A 17224-nucleotide genomic window follows, 5' to 3' on the forward strand; every position below is an offset into this window, starting at 1 on the left:
TGGCTGTAATTGGACGTAATGGTAGCCTACGGTAATTGTTGGAATGTGTGCATCAAAGTGACTCTCTGCTCTTTTATGGATCAATGAGCTGTCTAAGGACTACCCTAGTTCCACTTAGTATAATTTGTATAGGCTATACAACATTGAAAAAAAAATAATTGGACATTGAAGATCTGTGGATTAAGATTTCATCACCCTCTCTGAATCTCCAGGTCTTGGTCTAGTTCAGGGATCTGAAACCTTTACTCTCAAAAGAGCCATTTTGCCTCATCTCACCTGGATAAAAAGTCCTCCCGGAGCCGAAAAAAATACCTTTTTCATGATGACAACATAGTGTATGAAATTCTATGCAGTTAGAATTCTATTGAATACTGTTATGTAAGTAATAATTTTTTTAGATAATGTATTTGAAGGGCTACAAAAAATAACTTGATTGCTTATTGCTATTTCTTGCCACATATCAAGCATGCATATTTAGCCGACATGTTGGCAGCTAAATTAATCTGTCCCCACACGATTAAAATGCATATTTACTTCCAGAATAGTCTTTTAGTTGGTTTAGTTATCTTAACAGGGATAGCTGTAGGGAGCCATTGCAAAAGAGTCAAAGAGCCACATGAGGCTCCAGAGCCGCAGGTTGCAGACCCCTAGTTTAAACTGTTATCAGACTGTATAGCAGTAAATATGAAGAGCAGGAATAATGCCAAAAGAAACAATGAACTGACGCCATCAGGGATTAATCCTTATGTGTAGCATTTGTGTAAAAGAAAGAAATGAATCACCAGATAATAACTTCATTGTAGGAGAGTTTAATAAAAAAAAAAATGCTTTGGAGACACACGTAAAAGACTGTAGAATCATTCCAATCAAATATGATAAAAGTGCAAAATAATCAAATATTAAAATAAGTCCCTCCAACACTTACACATGTACAAAATGTATAGAAACTGAATTGCATAGAGTTAAAAAGCATATATATCCCAAAAATACATTTTCTTTTATTATGTTTTTTTCCTATTCTGGGTTTGCTGATTAATCCACATCACGGTTTTTTTTTTTTTCATACATAACATCTTCACTTTAAAATTCTCAACCACCTACAAAGTGTAATTCTATGATCAGACTTATATGTGCACACAGAAATAGACCTATCGGGTCTGCGAGTGCGTTGCATGTTCATGTTATTTTTTTAATCAGGCTCTCACTGTTTCTGGTTACTCTGTGTTTCCCTGAGAAAAAAAAGGTTGAAATTGGTTGGTTTTGTTTCTATGGAAACAGCATGTCACAGCCCTCCATGGCCTGCCACTCAGCAACGATACATGATAAGTTCATCATACTGCAATGGGCATATTAAACAGGAAATAAATGTTTTCTAGTTATATTCATCATCACAGGAGTAGTTTTGTTGAAGTACTGAAGCCTTGACTCTTGTAATGATAGTGCTGACTAAGCAGGTGACGTGCAGATCAATAGAGACCATGACTAGTGCAAGTGAATGCTAATTTGTTTTTCTTTTAAAAAATAACAGCAATAAAGAAAACATTATTCAGCTAAGAGCGTTACATGTTTTTCACAGCACAGTGGACAACACTACTGTGACATTTTACAGTCAAAAGCTAGTGTTGCGCAAACTGAAAGCAGCCATTGCTTTATTCGTTGACATTTGTTCTTGGTCACAATATAATTGATGAATTAATAAGTTCCCTGTGAATGCTTTGTGTGGTGCTGCCGTGCAAAAGGACAAGACAATCAATAAAATGATTTTCTTTTTAGCTCTAGAGTGGGGAAAAACATCAACAATCTTGTTTTCTCCAACAGAACTGTGCTCAATCATGAATCACTGAATAGTAGGCCAATAATGATAATGGAGTGAACGTGGTTCAGTGGTAGACTGGGTCGTCCAATAACTGAAGGGTTGGAGGTTTGAATCCCACTATATCCAAGTCATTGTCATCGTGTCCTTGGGCAAGGCACTTTACCCATATTGCCTCATATGAATGTAATGTGTGAGTGAGTGCTGGTGGTGGTCAGAGCAACCGATGGTGCACTATGGCAGCCTCATCTCTGTCAGTCTGCAACCAGGGCAGCTGTGGCTACATTAGTAGCTTACCACCCCCATGTGTGGAGTGAAAGAATAATGCACATCAATGTAAAGTGCTTTTGAGTGTCTATGAAAAACCGCTATATTATTATTATTATTATTATTATTAACATTTTACTGAATATTAGACCTATACTTGATGTTTGTGTGTGCACGCATGTATTTCCACCGGGCAGATCTGATTTGTCCCACAAATTTAAACAATATTTTTATTATTTAATTATTAATATTGTGAGTTTTTTTTTTGGGGGGGGGGGGGTGTATTATACCTGCAATGTATCTTATTGTCATAATTATATATTTGTAAGACCAGTGACAAGAGGTAAAAAAAAAAAACACACACACACACACACACACACACACACACACACACACACACACACACACACACACACACACACACACACACACACACACACACACACACACACAAACTAAATGAATTAAAGTTTTCCCTTTGGCTTTACATATTTTAATTAGTTCTACTGTTTTATTATTTCGGGGAGGTTTACTAAAATATCGTGCTGCCCTCTTTTTTCTTACACTGGCCCTTTAAACATGTTACCTTTAAATCCAATAACCCCTTAAACTTCATTTCCCACAGTTCATTAAAGAAGGCGGACTTTCAGGATGCTTCGTAATCAGGTCAGCCAATAGTTACGTCTCATTCACGAGCGCGTACTTCGAAAAGGTGTTACGTTCTCCAATGGGCCTTTAATATTTTACAATTTACGACAGTGAACCAATCGTCTCTTGGCATTTGTCATGTGAGCCAATCAAAACGACGTAGTATTTTAAAAAGGCGGTGTTACTCTCAACCAATCAGATTGAATGTGGAGTTTAAACACTGAGTGAGGGCGGGACATAAAGCCTTTTTAGGGGCGTGGTTAACCAGTGAGGACTCGTGTGTGAATTTGAATCCAATGAGTTAATACTAGGCTATGCGGACATTTACAGCCACTATAGCAACACACAGAGACTATTACTGTACTTTATCGTATATATCACCGGTAAAATAATCACATTTGTAGGTGCGTCGAACCTAATATTTACTATTACAAAGTGTACGTCTCTTTTCGGCATTATAAACTACTGGTTCCATTGAGGAAGGATCACTGCTTTGCAATGAAAGCGGGCGGTAAGTAACTATCACATTATACTCTTAAAGTTTCACTTTCACCTCGAACTTATAAAATGATGCACTTAGTGTTCAATGGCTGTTTGTAAACGTGTGTTGGATGATTATTGAGTGACATAAATTGTAGCTAAACTCATACTAGCTGACGGTAGCGTTACATAATGTAGCCATGGACTCCCTCTCTAAGTTACAGCCCTGTTTGATTAAAGTATCCATTCTTTATTCACCGTAGTACATTTTCACCCATTCTGTGATTTGTTGTCATAATAATTGTTAGTCGTATGGCACATTTTGAGCCTAAAAAAAGCTAAACGCCTATAATGCTAACCCACAGGAGGGAAATTTGGGCGCTCACTTGATGTGTGCTTCAACCATTCAGATCATTCAGACATCGCATTAAACAGTTGTTTATCACTTCAACTTGGCTATTTACTTTCTATAGTATCTTATTTACATGTTTAAAATGTTTTCACCATGAGGATCTTAGTTAAAACCAACTAAGTCTGATGTTTTGTCGCTTTGAAAGTGTAGACATGTGTCCTCAGTCCTCACCATGGTGTGCCTGTTGCTTTAATGAAGTGCAAACAGAAATATTTGTTCCAAAGGTGTTAATAAGCTTTACACTCAGTTGTCACATTCTTTGTGATTGACTTTTGTGCAGCAGCTGAAGTTGAAATGTGCCACCCTAGTATCTGTGCATGCTGTATAATCTACTAAATGTCTTCACTTTTATTTATTTCCCCTTTTTGTCTTTCAGTTTTTCACTGCCATTGCTCAAAATGTTACTCGGTTCCGGCTCGCAAGCGGATTCGTAAGCGTCCCTCAGCCGTGACCCTCCTGTCTTTACCTGAGGAGGTGATTCTGTGTGTACTCCAGTGCCTGTCAGCAGAGGATCTCCTGTCCATCAGAGCAGTGAGTGATTCCCTCTGTCACACACACAACCCCTTCATGTGTGTGCTGTGACCACCAGTTCTGCTAAATTGGGACCGTCTTTTTTTTTTTTTTTTTTGAAAATCAATTTGTTTGGATCTTTGTTGCAGGTTCACTCTCAGCTGCGGGATATTGTTGATAACCACTCCAGTATCTGGGCCAGGGTCAGTTTCAGAGACAAGTGGCCTTCCCCTAATACTCTATGGCTCTTTGAAAGGTTCAATTCATTTCCTATAAAAAAGTTTCATCTTATTTGCCTGTCAAGGTTTTTACATGTTTTTTGTTTTTTTTTAAAACATCTTTCAGAGCTGCTGAAAAAGGGAATTTTGAAGCCGCTGTGAAGCTTGGGATTGCGTTCCTGTACAACGAAGGGCGTAAGTTGGCTCATTTAGAATCCTCTTAATGATCGTATAGGTCAGTGTTTCTCAAATGGAGGTACGCAAGGGCACTACTTGGGATACTTGAGAGAAAGAGGAAAATTTACAAATAAAAACATAAAAAGATATGGAGTTTTAGAATGTTTATTTTTAGTTAACAAATGAAAATCGTACAAAATATTACCAACAACTCACCAAGCAATAAAAAGTGCACAAAATAAGAGAAAAATATACTGAATACTAAAAAGAACAGACAACAACAAAATACACAAAATGACATTAAAACACACACATTAAGAGAGAAAAATACTTACTATTATCAGCAGCGCACAAAATAACAGACACACTGAATGAGAGAAAAACACGCAAAAATAACAGATAAACATTCAAAACCACATAAGAAACAACCAAACGACACAGAAAACACACATTGTGAGAATATTTTAAATAATACCAACAACACACAAAATAAGAGAAAAATATACTGAATAATAAAAAGAACAGATAAACAACAAAATACTCAAAATGACACGAAAAACACACAAAATTATGATAGAAATCTTCAATTCAGTTTTTCAAAATGTGTTATCACTCATTCATTCCATCATTATGCTCCATAGTTGCTTTTCCACAGAATTCTGAGCAAAAAGTAAGAGAACCACTGATATATGCGATTATATCTCCTCTTCACTTGTGCCTTCTCTCTCGCGCCTCCAGCATTATTGAGCGACGAGGGCCGAGCAGACGTGTGTGGCCGAAAGGCCTCCCACTTCTTCAGTCTGGCAGAGAGCCTGCGCTCTCCTGCAGCCGATCCCTTCATCTGGGTGTTCATCCGTCCACCGTGGTCGCCCACTGGCAGCTGCTGCAAGGCCGTGGTGTTTGATCGTCTCAAGGCTGAGTGCGATAACAATGTGGTGGGTTTTAATAATGACAATTCATGTGGTGTCACTCTGGATAATTTATCCTAATATAAAAACAACATTTAATTAAATAACCCTGATGCCCGGCATGTAAAGTTTGTATTTTAATACAGTTTTTGGTCAAAAACAGTACTGTTAAGTCATATTTGCTCACAATTTTATCCTTAAAAAGTATTAAAAGGCATTAAATTATTGATTCTAAAAATTAATTGTCATTAAAATGTCTTCAATTAATGTTTCAAAAGTCTTAGATTTTAGCACATAATAAGTATGATTGTAATTGGTCTCACATTTCAAAATAAAGGGTAACATTCATTGAAAAATAAAATAAAAAATTATAAACAACATGGGAAAATGTAAATTTAATGAAAATTGCCTGTGCAACAAATATTTTTCTTAATGGTTTTTATTTTTGTATATTTGTTGTTGTTTTATAGATTTCTGGCTTTTTTGTAGCTATTTTGAGTTTTTGGTGTGATTTGAATTATTTTAGACTGTTTTTTGTGTATTTTCCCCCATTTTTTTCCCCAATTATGTTTACTGTGAAGTTGGTCTTAAATTTGCTTTCAAATAGCAATAAAAAGTCTTGAATTTAATTTGACTAAAGCTGTAGGAACCCTGTGTAATAAAACTGCCACCACAGTACTGTATAGGGCAAAGTTACAGGCAGCTTCCTCTCATTATGTTGTGGCTTTTTGCCACCCGATCAACCTTTTTATTAAACAATAAATTAATATATATATATTTTTTTATTATTATTAGTTTGTTTGCCAGGGGCTATTCAAAAAAAAAAGAAGTCAAGCCAGAGTTAGGTATAAAGGAAATTCTCATCTGTGGTCCCTGGGTACAACATAATAACGGTTTCATTTAATCGATATCTGTTTGTTTGTCTGTCTTTCCTTCCACAGGAGAAGAGGGGGCCCCTGTTGCACTGCTTGGCCAGAGTTTTGCAACTTTTCGAGGTGAGTGAAACCGCCTGGGTGTGGTTATTCATCCCAGTTTCTGTGTCTTGGCTATTGTTAAAGCTAACTAAAACCACGCCCTCGGGGCAATAGCAATACTACAGATATGTTTAGCTTTGGCATCATTTTAGGAATGAATGTAGCATTCGTGATTGTAGTAAACCTGTTGTGTTTTCCAGGAGGATAACAAACACTGTGATGCCGTATCGATGCTAGAGGAGTCGTCGCTGGCAGGGTGTGTTCAGAGCTCCTACCTGCTGTGGGAGCACAGCCGTAAGGCAGCTGTGAGTGCTTCCCTTGATATTCCTGTTCAAACACAGACCTTACTGCTCATCTTTAAGTCAAAACGACTCACAAAGTTAAAACAACTGCGTTGGTTTTATGATTGCCAGGTTTCAGATCCAGGAAGATACCTGCAGTGCATACGAAGGCTCAGGGACTATGCTGGCAAAGGATGCTGGGAAGCACAGGTGAGTGTGAGGGAAGTGATCAACATTCCAAGGCTTTTATCATGTGGACAGCGTTGGGGTCAGTTATAATTCTAACTGCGTGATTAAATTGTTATTGAGTTGTAATTGTAATTGTCAGGAAAATTCTATAATTGAACCCAAAACTGGGGAACCATGTTACAGTTCTACACATATGTAGTTAACAATTATTAAAATATGTTTCATATCAAGCTTTCCCACATTTTACCATAAAAAAAAAAAATGAAATCAAGGCGTATAGTGAGACAAAAAATGCTCAGATGTCCACACCAAAAACATTAAAACCTATATTTTCATTGATAAGGAAGCTTACCAACAAGGTGACCAATAGATAGGAATTAGTTTTTAGTGTATTTTAGAGCTGATTTAGGACCCGTTATCATAAGAAATGCTAACAGAAAGCTAACACAAGAAGAAGGTTTACTATTTTTGGCTCAGTAATTGTGATTAATGTTAATTGAACTTTAGTAATTAAGAGCGTTATTGTAATTTACTTTTTGAGGATAAAAATAATTGTAATTAGAAAAAATGCTGGTCACTGTAATTGTAATTGAAACACTTAGTTTTTCTTCTTTCCTTCAGATTTCAGTGACTCATCATTTAGTTTACTCATCATTGACACATGGTTTCCTGTCCACAGTTGTCCCTGGCTAAAGTCTATTGCAGTGGGAATCCATTGGGTTTGGAGCCAAAAGCTCGCTCTGACCTGGTGGCGCAGGTGTTCAGCTCCTCTAATCCAGCATCCCAACATTGCATTAATGCCATTCTCAGGAAAAGCATTAAGGACACCATGAGGTACAATTTCAGTAAATATATATTGCCAAACTGTTACTGGGACCAATATGATTAGATTTATTTTTATCTCGATGAATCTGATTACCTGATCTAGGGCTGGGCGATATATCGAGAGTCAAGATATATTGAGTTTTCTATTTTGGCGATACGGAAAATGACAATATTGCCTATGTCGATAAATCTAATAATCATAGCATTTATTTATTTTTTTTAAACACTTGTTTTTGGAGTCACTGCTTTTGCTACTTTTCAGAACAGCATTAAAATCACAGATGGATTTGTGAATGCGTCCTATCCCTAAACACATTTTGTGCAACTGTTTGTTAATAAATGTCCGTGTGGCATTTAGCAACAGCAAATTTAATCCAGATTTGTCTTTTTGGTCAGATTTGAATTAAAATTGAGATTTATGTCGTCATTTTGACGATAAATATTGAATTATGAGTTTTGGTCTATATCGGGGTTAGGGTCAATTATAATTGTACTCGCGTAATTGCTAATTAATTACAATTGTGGCGTAGTTGTAGTCGTAATTCAAAAAATCTATTGCTGTTGTAATCGTAATTGAATTCAGATATTTGACTTTAATAATTGCCATGAACATTCTATCAAAACTGTCATTTACAATTTAATTAAACGCGAAACTGGGGTACCATGTTATAGTTCTATGGCTTAACAGTTATTAAAATATGTTTCAGATCAAGTTTACCTGTCATTTTACCATTTCTAGGGGTATATTGACACAAAAAAGGCTCAGACGCCCACACCAAAAATATGAATATCAATATTTTTAGGGATAAGGAAGCCTAACAAAGTAATCAAGAGATGAGAAACTAATAAGGTGATCGATATTATTTTTTAGTGTATTTTACAGCTGATTTATGACATAATATGATAATGGGTCAGTTTTGACCCATTATCACAAGAGATGCTAACACAAGAGGAAGGTAGTAATAAATATGGGTTTTTTTTTTATTTCAAACTCAGTATTTGCAATTAATTGTAAATTAACTTTAGTAATAGAGATTGTAATTGATTTTCAGGGGGGAAAATAATCGTTGTAATTTGAAAAAATGTCGGCCACCGTAATCGTAGTGATGTTGTAATTTAACATGAATAATTGAAGATGTGCTTGTAAATGAAAAGGTCTATATTGCCCAGCCCTAACCTGATATTTTTTTAAATTATAATAATTATCAGTAGATGTATATATAATGATTACTTTACAATGGCACAATCATTTTAAATAATTTGATCAGTCATTAGTGTGCTGCACAGTTCTCACGCTACCTGGCTCCGATATTGTGTGTAGGTACATCCTTGTGGACTGGCTGGTGGAGGTGACCACCATGAAGGACTTTTCCAGCCTGACTCTCCATGTAACGGTGAGCTGTGTGGATCGTTATTTGGCTCGGCGCTCTGTCCCCAAGGCCCGCCTCCAGTTACTGGGAATCGCCTGCATGGTGGTCTGTACTCGGTGAGGGGTTCATCCTTGTGGCTGCTGTGTAACGACACAACAACAACACGATTTCTAAAACAGTGTTATTCTTATTTTGTAGCTATATCAGTAAAGAAATCCTGACCATACGTGAAGCTGTGTGGCTCACAGACAACACGTATAAATATGAGGACTTGGTGCGAATGATGGGAGAGGTTGTGTCTGTGCTGGAGGGAAACATCAGGGTGAGGGATTCTGCACAAATTAAAAAATAAAAATCAATGAAATCAATAGACTAATTGTATTTGTATTGTTTTGAAATCTCTCAGAGTCCAACACTGCTGGATTACGGGGAGGTGCTGCTGCTCCTGCTCCCACTCGAGAGGCGGACGTCGCATCTCTTCAGCTACATCTGTGAGCTGTCGCTGCTCTACTCCTCTCTCTCCAGACCTCCGCCTGCTAAACTAGCCTGTGCTGCATTGTTGCTCACACGAGCACTACATCACTGTGGTAATAAGATAACACTCAGAGGCTCACAATGATTCACTACTGCAGCTAATGTAGACAAACTGAGTTAAATGCGTTATTCTGTTTGTAGGTTATGGTCACGCTGACTTGCGTTTGTGCTCTCTCCCTCTCCAGCTCCCATCTGGCCCACAATTTTACACGATTACACAGGCTTCTCCAAGGACGACCTCGTGCCACTTTCTGTGCTGCTTTATGTCAAGTGGTGAGGATGTTATTCAGTTTGTTTTTCTTTTCAAACTGTTCAGAGGATCAATAGCAGTTGCAAAATAAGTTTGGTGTTGTTTTTCAAGCATGTGTGCTATTCCATTTAAAGGTGTTCATGATTCTCTCTTCTTTTTTTTTTCTTTCTTTTTTTTATAATTAATTAATTTACCATAACATCAACAGATTTCACAGCTCATAAACAACAACAACTCTATAGTAATTAGTGACAAAACAGGCAGAAGCACAAAATGCTTATTTTAAGCCCAGCCTACTCCCGAAAAAAACATAGATTCAATGAACTACCCTCTTCCAAAATGCAATTAATAAAAACAAAAACATTCAAATCTTCTATAACATTCAGAAAGAAAATTCTTTAAAATTTAAAATAATTCACAATGTTTTAGGTTCGCACTCGCATCATTCCAGTGTTTCACTCCACTAACAGAAATACATCTCCTTTTAATTCCTTTAACATCTTTTTTGTGTAGAGAAATTACAAGCACCTCTTAAATATGGAATAATGTTTGTAGACCTAGAGTGTAGAAGTGATTGTGACTTTGCCTTAAACATTATTAGCATTATTTTATAATAAAATAAGTCATTAATAATACATATTGCTCACTTTTGTGAAATGACTATTGATTTTATTATTGTTTTATTGTTTTTTAGTTTTCAGATTTGTCAAATCCGTGATTTTGGAAAACTGAATTCACGTTGTGAAACGGAGAAAGCAACCTGTAATGGGGAAAAAAAATCTCATTATTTACAATTCAGCGCCAACAGATTATTTAGATTATTGATTATTCAGATTACATTCAAATCTGAAAAGGCACTGGTACTGGTGTTAGCTGAGCTGGTGATGAGTTTATCTGGTGACACGTCACGTTAGAAGCCTCTATTTACATGACTGTGTGAGATTTCGGGCCAAATGTAAGGGTGATTGGACGGTTCCAGGTACTGTGTTTAAGAATCATTGCTGTACATGATCAGCACTTATGGAAAGGGTATGTTGATCATTATTAGAGAACCAGCCTGATTCCCTTTGTGCTACATTTTGCAAAGACTACATCTGTGCATACAAGAATCAGCACCATAGCTGTTGGAGATCATTTATTCTAAGGGCCACTCAAACGTAAGCGTGTAGTGTAGAAGTGTCCTGCTGAGTTGAACATAGATTGAATTGCTTTGAGTATTGTATTTAACTACATTGAATGAAAGCTGTAAAGCCCTGCTGAGGTTAAGTTGCCCCTTATCGTCACCAATTTAGTTCAGTCAAAAGGCAGTTGCATAGAGAGCTGTTTGCCACCTGCTTTGGGCAGTAATTTACTTCTCGGCAAAAGAACGCTTGTACTCTGATTTCTTTGTTCCACTTTTCCAGCTATGTATGTATGACTGCAATTTCACCAATTCACCAGTCAGTGAGACTTATACAAGAGGGTGTTATAAAAACAAACAATGGCAGCATCACTTTTGACTGCTGCCTCTGAGCTTTCCTCCATAAAACATTCACAAATTGGAATTGATTAGCGATGCATATGTTTTCAGCACGTTCACATATTCATATTGATTGGATATTAAACTGCTCCTAACATCTGATGAGCAGAATAATGGAGGGCTGTTACGTTAAGCGAGTAAGGAGAGAACCACAAGGTGGATGAGACAGCAGTATGTAACCATTAGTGAATCACCCAGTGAGTCACAGAGACAGGCCCCAGGGTGAGTCACTTTGATAGCTTTGCATTGTATTGACAAATTTAGAATTACCAAATGGACAAGTAACAAGATTTGTCCTCAAGAGTTAATTAGAGAGATGCACAGATCAAAGTGGGGGTGAACTCATTTTTTTCTTTCTTTTTCTCCTCTCGCCGTCTGTCATTCGTCAGTTTCAGTCAAGATGTACCAAAAGATTACAGACACATTTCACTGACCGGTGTCAAGCAACGGTTTGAAGACGAAGCCTACCAAGACATCAGCAAAGAAAAGGTAAACAGTAAGGGTGGTAGGAAATATTGATTTTCAATATATCGCTTTTTGTGATGATATTAAAATGGATATTTTTCCCAGGATTTATTTTGAAAAAGTTACCATTTACTTGTTCTCGCAAGTTTGAAAAAATTAAATAAATTGTATTTCATACCATTTTTGTACGTGAAAAGGTGAAATATGTAATCATTGATATTGCAATATATCGTGATGTATAGCATTGTTTAGTATCGGGATATATCGTATTGTCACATGTGAATTGTATCACACCCCTTGTTTTGTAGTGCACTTTGTATAATAAAACATTAACTTTCGATTAAAAAAAAAAAAAAAAGCAAATGAATTAAAATAACCATAATTGTTACAACCGAATCACAAAACGTATTAAATCAGAATCTCAATATAAATCACATGGACACCCATGTATTAGGACAAAAGGATATCGTCCCAGCCCTAATAATGGGTCATTGCAGGGTTGGGACTAATTTGTTTTTTGTTTGGTCGTAATAAGGTGATGGATTATGGAGACCTGTGTCAGGTCCTGGGGATTCCTGAGGTGGAGCCTCAAATGGAGACTTTCAGTCCAGCAGGACAACCATCAGATATCCACACCTTCCTCGCCTCTCCATCCAGCAGCAAAAGGTAAAACCAGCAGACAAGTGTGTTCATACATCGTCAGCTGTTGTGTTGTGTTGAATTTGTGCATCACATCTACAGGCAGAGTTTCTGTCAATTACATTTCAGTTATGATTACCATAGCCAATTACAATTAAAAATAGGATTATTTTTCCCTTAAAATGAAATTACGTTATCAATAGGGCTGGGCGATTTTACCTAAAAAAAAATCTCAGATTTTTTAAAGCAAAATTCGAGAAAGCATAAAACAATCCCAAAATAAAAAGTAAATGAGGCTCTGTCATTCAGCAAGTTCAAGCTTTAACCCAGGTTTAAGCAAAAGTGCAGCAGCAACTTCACGATAGCTTAAACTTTCTGATTAATAAATCAGATAACTACATATTTTATAACATTACCGTTAAAAAAATAAACTCTTCCCATAGCATCTCAGCATAGTGTGAATAAAACATTTGACATGCCTGTGGCATACACATGACGTACTCAAAGGGTAAACACATTTAAACAAAGAGGGGGCTGGTTCACATCGGAACGCAAAAAAGTCTGAAAAAACTGTGGTAAAATTTTTTATTTTTTTTTATTATTTTTTTTAAACTCGAATTTGCAAAATAAAAATAGTTTTTATCTACAAATTTGATTAATCAATTAAATCAATTTTTTGCCCATTTTGTGTTAGCTTTTTGTTAGCATCTCTTTTGGTAACGGGTTTTGACCCATGTCTCAAATCAGCTATAAAATACATAAAAATGTTGTCTATCATCTAATTTGTTTCTTTTCTCTTGGTTACCTTGTTAGTATTCCTTATTCAGGAAAATATTGGTATTAGTGTTTTCTGGTGTGGGCGTCTGAGCATTTTTCCTGTCAGTATACCCCTAGATTTCAATTTTTGATATCAATTACAACTGAGTTATGATTACAAGAGCAACAGATTTATTTAAATTACAAATATAATTATGTCATAATTGTAATTAATTATCAATTACAATTATAATTGACACCAACCTTGTCCACAGTTATATCAAAAGGGTTTCACGACATCTGTTTTCTCTTCTGCAATGTGCATCAAAAGATTTTATTCTGGAGACTTTTATCTCATTAATTATGGCGTTACTTACTTTAATGTTGCATTAAGGTATTTATTGCCTGAATAATGGTCAGTTAGTGGCATAAATTATAAAAAAAAAAGTTATAGGTCAAAATCCTTGTTTAAATGAATGCCTAATCTTTTTAATTAAATATTTTAATGTAAAATGATGTAATGACAAATGGATGTCCACTGTTACAGATTCTTAATGCTCTTTTAGCCATTTTGGTCCTGGCTGACCAGCTCGTGTGCCATGACAGACACTAGTGAGCCTTCCATCCAGAAGGTGTTTGTTTGTGCCATCTGCGGCAGGCTCCTCTGACTCACTGTAGCCCCCTCATGCTTGTCCAATTTCTCTAAAGGAGACGTGATGACGGCATGCAGCTCCACAGAGGCAGCTTTGTGGCCACGCCCACAATGGAATTGTCCAATCAGGAGGAGATGTTGCTGGACGACATCCTGGACTGGAGTCTGGACACTTCCTGCTCCGGCTACGAGGGAGACAGGGAGGAGGAGAGCGAGGGAGAGAGGGAGGAGGACTGTAAGTATGGAGGAAGGAGCTGGGTTGTGAACGCAGGGTGTTAACAGCATGAAATCATATAAAAACTAGGGCTGGGACTTTAACGCGTTATTGTGATTAATTAATTACAGATGAATAACACCCTAAAACAAATAAACGCAGTTAATCGCTTTTTTTTTTAACCCGAGCAGGCGGTTTTGGCCGTCCACACAGGATGACCAGGGTTCAGAGCCAAAATCAGAGCCTGGGCGGTATACCTGGTTCATATTCAATACTGGTAATATTTTTGTTATGATATGAATTTTTAATATACCGCCATACCGGTGTATTTGAATGCTGCACCGCATTTCAGACTGGACCCTTTTCAGAATCAGAATTCCTTTATTAATCCCAGGGGGAAATTGGTTTTGTTACAGCCACAGGGAAAAAAAATCACAAATAAAAGAATAAAAATGTTAACAAAGATGAAAGAATCAACAATAAAAAAGTGTATAATTAAGTAAAAGACTGTTAAAAAAAAATAGGGATCAGATACACACACATTACAGTTGTAGAAAATAAAGTAGGATAGATAATACTAATAATAATAATAATACAAATATACAGCTATTTACAAAAATAATACAAATATACAAAAAATATTTAGATATTTACAACAATCAAGCTGTGAGGTTACAGTGATTTCAACGTTGCACTTCTAAATAGAAAGGTTAACAGTTGTAAAACAGACCATCATAAGTCAATCTACTGCAATAATTCCTCTCTCTTATCTTTTCTTTATCCTTTATTCTTTATGTATCCCTTATCCGTATATTTATCACTGTTATTATTATTATTATTATTATTGCTGCTGGCTTGTGTTTTTGTTTTTTTGTTCCGCGTACCGACTACCCATGTCAAATTCCAGGTGCTGTTTTTTTTTTTTAAACTGTACTCGGCAAAATAAACCTTTTTGATTTTCAACCAGTAGAAAATGCAGTGAACACCTGATTATGCATGTACCGTGAAACCGTTAGAATTTAGAAAAATACCGTGATATACATTTTTGGTCATACCGCCCAGCCCTAGCACTCTGTGATGAAAATAATAAAAACATTTTTTTGGTTTTGCTCATTCATTGTTTTCATTGATTGTCACATACCAAAATCCATTTAAATATTTTTTATCCAATCCCACCACGAATGAACACAATATGAATCGTAGTTTCTTGCTCTTTCTGATCTCCATAGCTTCGATGACGTCCATCAGGCTCCAGCCAGTGTTTGACGCAGACAGCCGACTGGAGCACTGCCGCGCCCTGTCCAGTGATGAAGACAGCTTCTGTGAGGAGGAGCAAAACAATGCCATCAATGATCACTTAGACCAAAAACCCCTTTCTTTCCCCGTAGACCCTCACAGCTCTGGATACTCCTCTGTCAGCCCATCATCTTCATGCTCCCCCTCCCTCATGCCCTACACATTTAAGACCTTTACCAACTCCCTGGGGGGTGTTTCTGCTAATGCTCAGCAGGGCTTTCGCCTCCTCGTGCCCATGCAGAGGCCCCGGGGGACGTCAAGCCAACAAGTAAAGAGGAAAAACATCGCAGCTCATAGCGGTGGTGAGGTGGAAGAGGAAGGAAATGATTTGAAAGGGGGCGAATATTCCGCCAGTGGGGGATTTATGAGCCTATAGATCGTAGTTATCCAAATGGTTCAGTTCAAATGTCTGCTTAGTTATTACCTCCAGCACTTTTGGTTTTCTTCTGATAGCGTTACTCGGTTCTGTCAGTGTGCACTGATTGTTTACTGGATCAGGAGTGTTTGAGTTTAGAGACAAATGCCTCATACAATGACTTTTTTTTTTTTTTTTTTTTTTTAAAAAAGGCGCCTTGCATTGTTTTTGCGTTTAATTACATTTCCAAGCATAGACCTGGTGCCAACAACAGCTCAGTAAACCAAAATGAATTCACAGTTGGCTCTGGAACTACTGGAACACGACTTGACTGTCCTCAGGTGCTTTGGTTCACATTTCAGTGGGTTTACAGCCTCCTACAACAACCTATCTCATATCATGTCAGATAGCTGTGAAAACAATACAACCTTGCATAATGTTATTTTTTGTTTTGTTTTCTAAGGACATTTTACACTGTTTATTTGGTTTAGAATGTCTGATGTGCACTGTTGGTATAAAAGTCTATCTGTATTTGATAGGTTTCATCCATGAATGATAACAATCACCTGGTAAATGACAATGTTTGCAGCTGAAGTGTGAAAATACGCTTATTTGAGTTCTTTATTGTTCTTCTTTTACCTGTTTGCCAAAGGTACTGTGGTTGATTTTCTACTTTTCACAGTGAATAGAAAAAAAAATAATTGTGAAAGTTCTTTTATGATCTGTTTCTTTGACGAGAATTTACTGCTTTTCTAACTCGTCATTATTCAAAACCAGAGCATCTGAGTCATTGTATTCCTTATCAGGTGATATAGACACGAGTCTCCAGCTAAAGGTTCCATTAATTGTTCCTTTTTTTAATGGAAATTAACATGATACACGTTGTACCTAATCTCTAGGATTAACCATAGTAATTGGGTCTTAACCTACTGTATGTTTTCACAGTGAAATGTTCAAACTGAACACAAAAGGATACATTCATACCTTCTTGTTCATCAGTTGCTACACTAAAGGGAAACCATTACTTGTGGTTATTTTTTTTTTCAAGAAAAGTAAGCCTAGAAAAGTGTTGCTGACTGTAAATGCAAATATCTGTTTTAAGTAACTGGTTATTTCCTGTGTTTTATATAAAAAAAAAAGAAAATGTACATAGTAAATGTATAAATAGAGGAAAGGCAAAGAACAAGCCACTACTACTTGAAACGTTTTGCCTTATTCTAACAAAAAAAGTTTCCTTTTTACAAAAAAAGCTTTTAAACAGTGCTGTGTTTTTCTAATTAAACCTGATATGTGAATAAGTGTTGAAATAAAGCATTGTTTTTCACTCAATTGTTTTTTGGAACTCGCCATCATTTTAATGTGTTTATTTAAAAACAAAAAAACGTTTGACCATTTTGCAGTCACTAAGCAAAGCTTTATTTTGTGGAGGTTATACCTTTACCTTTTCATTCTATTAAAATTACATCTGATAT

General features: G+C 36.5%; 1 protein-coding gene across 1 annotated transcript; it reads left to right on the forward strand.

The window, feature by feature from the left end:
- Positions 1-3034: 3034 nt before the first annotated feature.
- Positions 3035-16154, forward strand: ccnf (cyclin F). The gene is made up of 17 exons (XM_028455532.1): positions 3035-3239; positions 3997-4151; positions 4280-4386; positions 4476-4543; positions 5264-5460; positions 6375-6428; positions 6608-6712; positions 6821-6898; positions 7557-7711; positions 9024-9188; positions 9271-9394; positions 9479-9659; positions 9792-9879; positions 11765-11864; positions 12376-12506; positions 13944-14122; positions 15331-16154. The coding sequence occupies exons 1-17, from the start codon at positions 3227-3229 to the stop codon at positions 15771-15773; spliced, it is 2343 nt and encodes a 780-aa protein (XP_028311333.1). The 5' UTR covers positions 3035-3226; the 3' UTR covers positions 15774-16154.
- Positions 16155-17224: the final 1070 nt, after the last annotated feature.

Source organism: Gouania willdenowi, chromosome 8 (genome assembly GCF_900634775.1).
Source record: "Gouania willdenowi chromosome 8, fGouWil2.1, whole genome shotgun sequence".
NCBI classification, from domain to species: Eukaryota; Metazoa; Chordata; class Actinopteri; order Blenniiformes; family Gobiesocidae; genus Gouania; species Gouania willdenowi.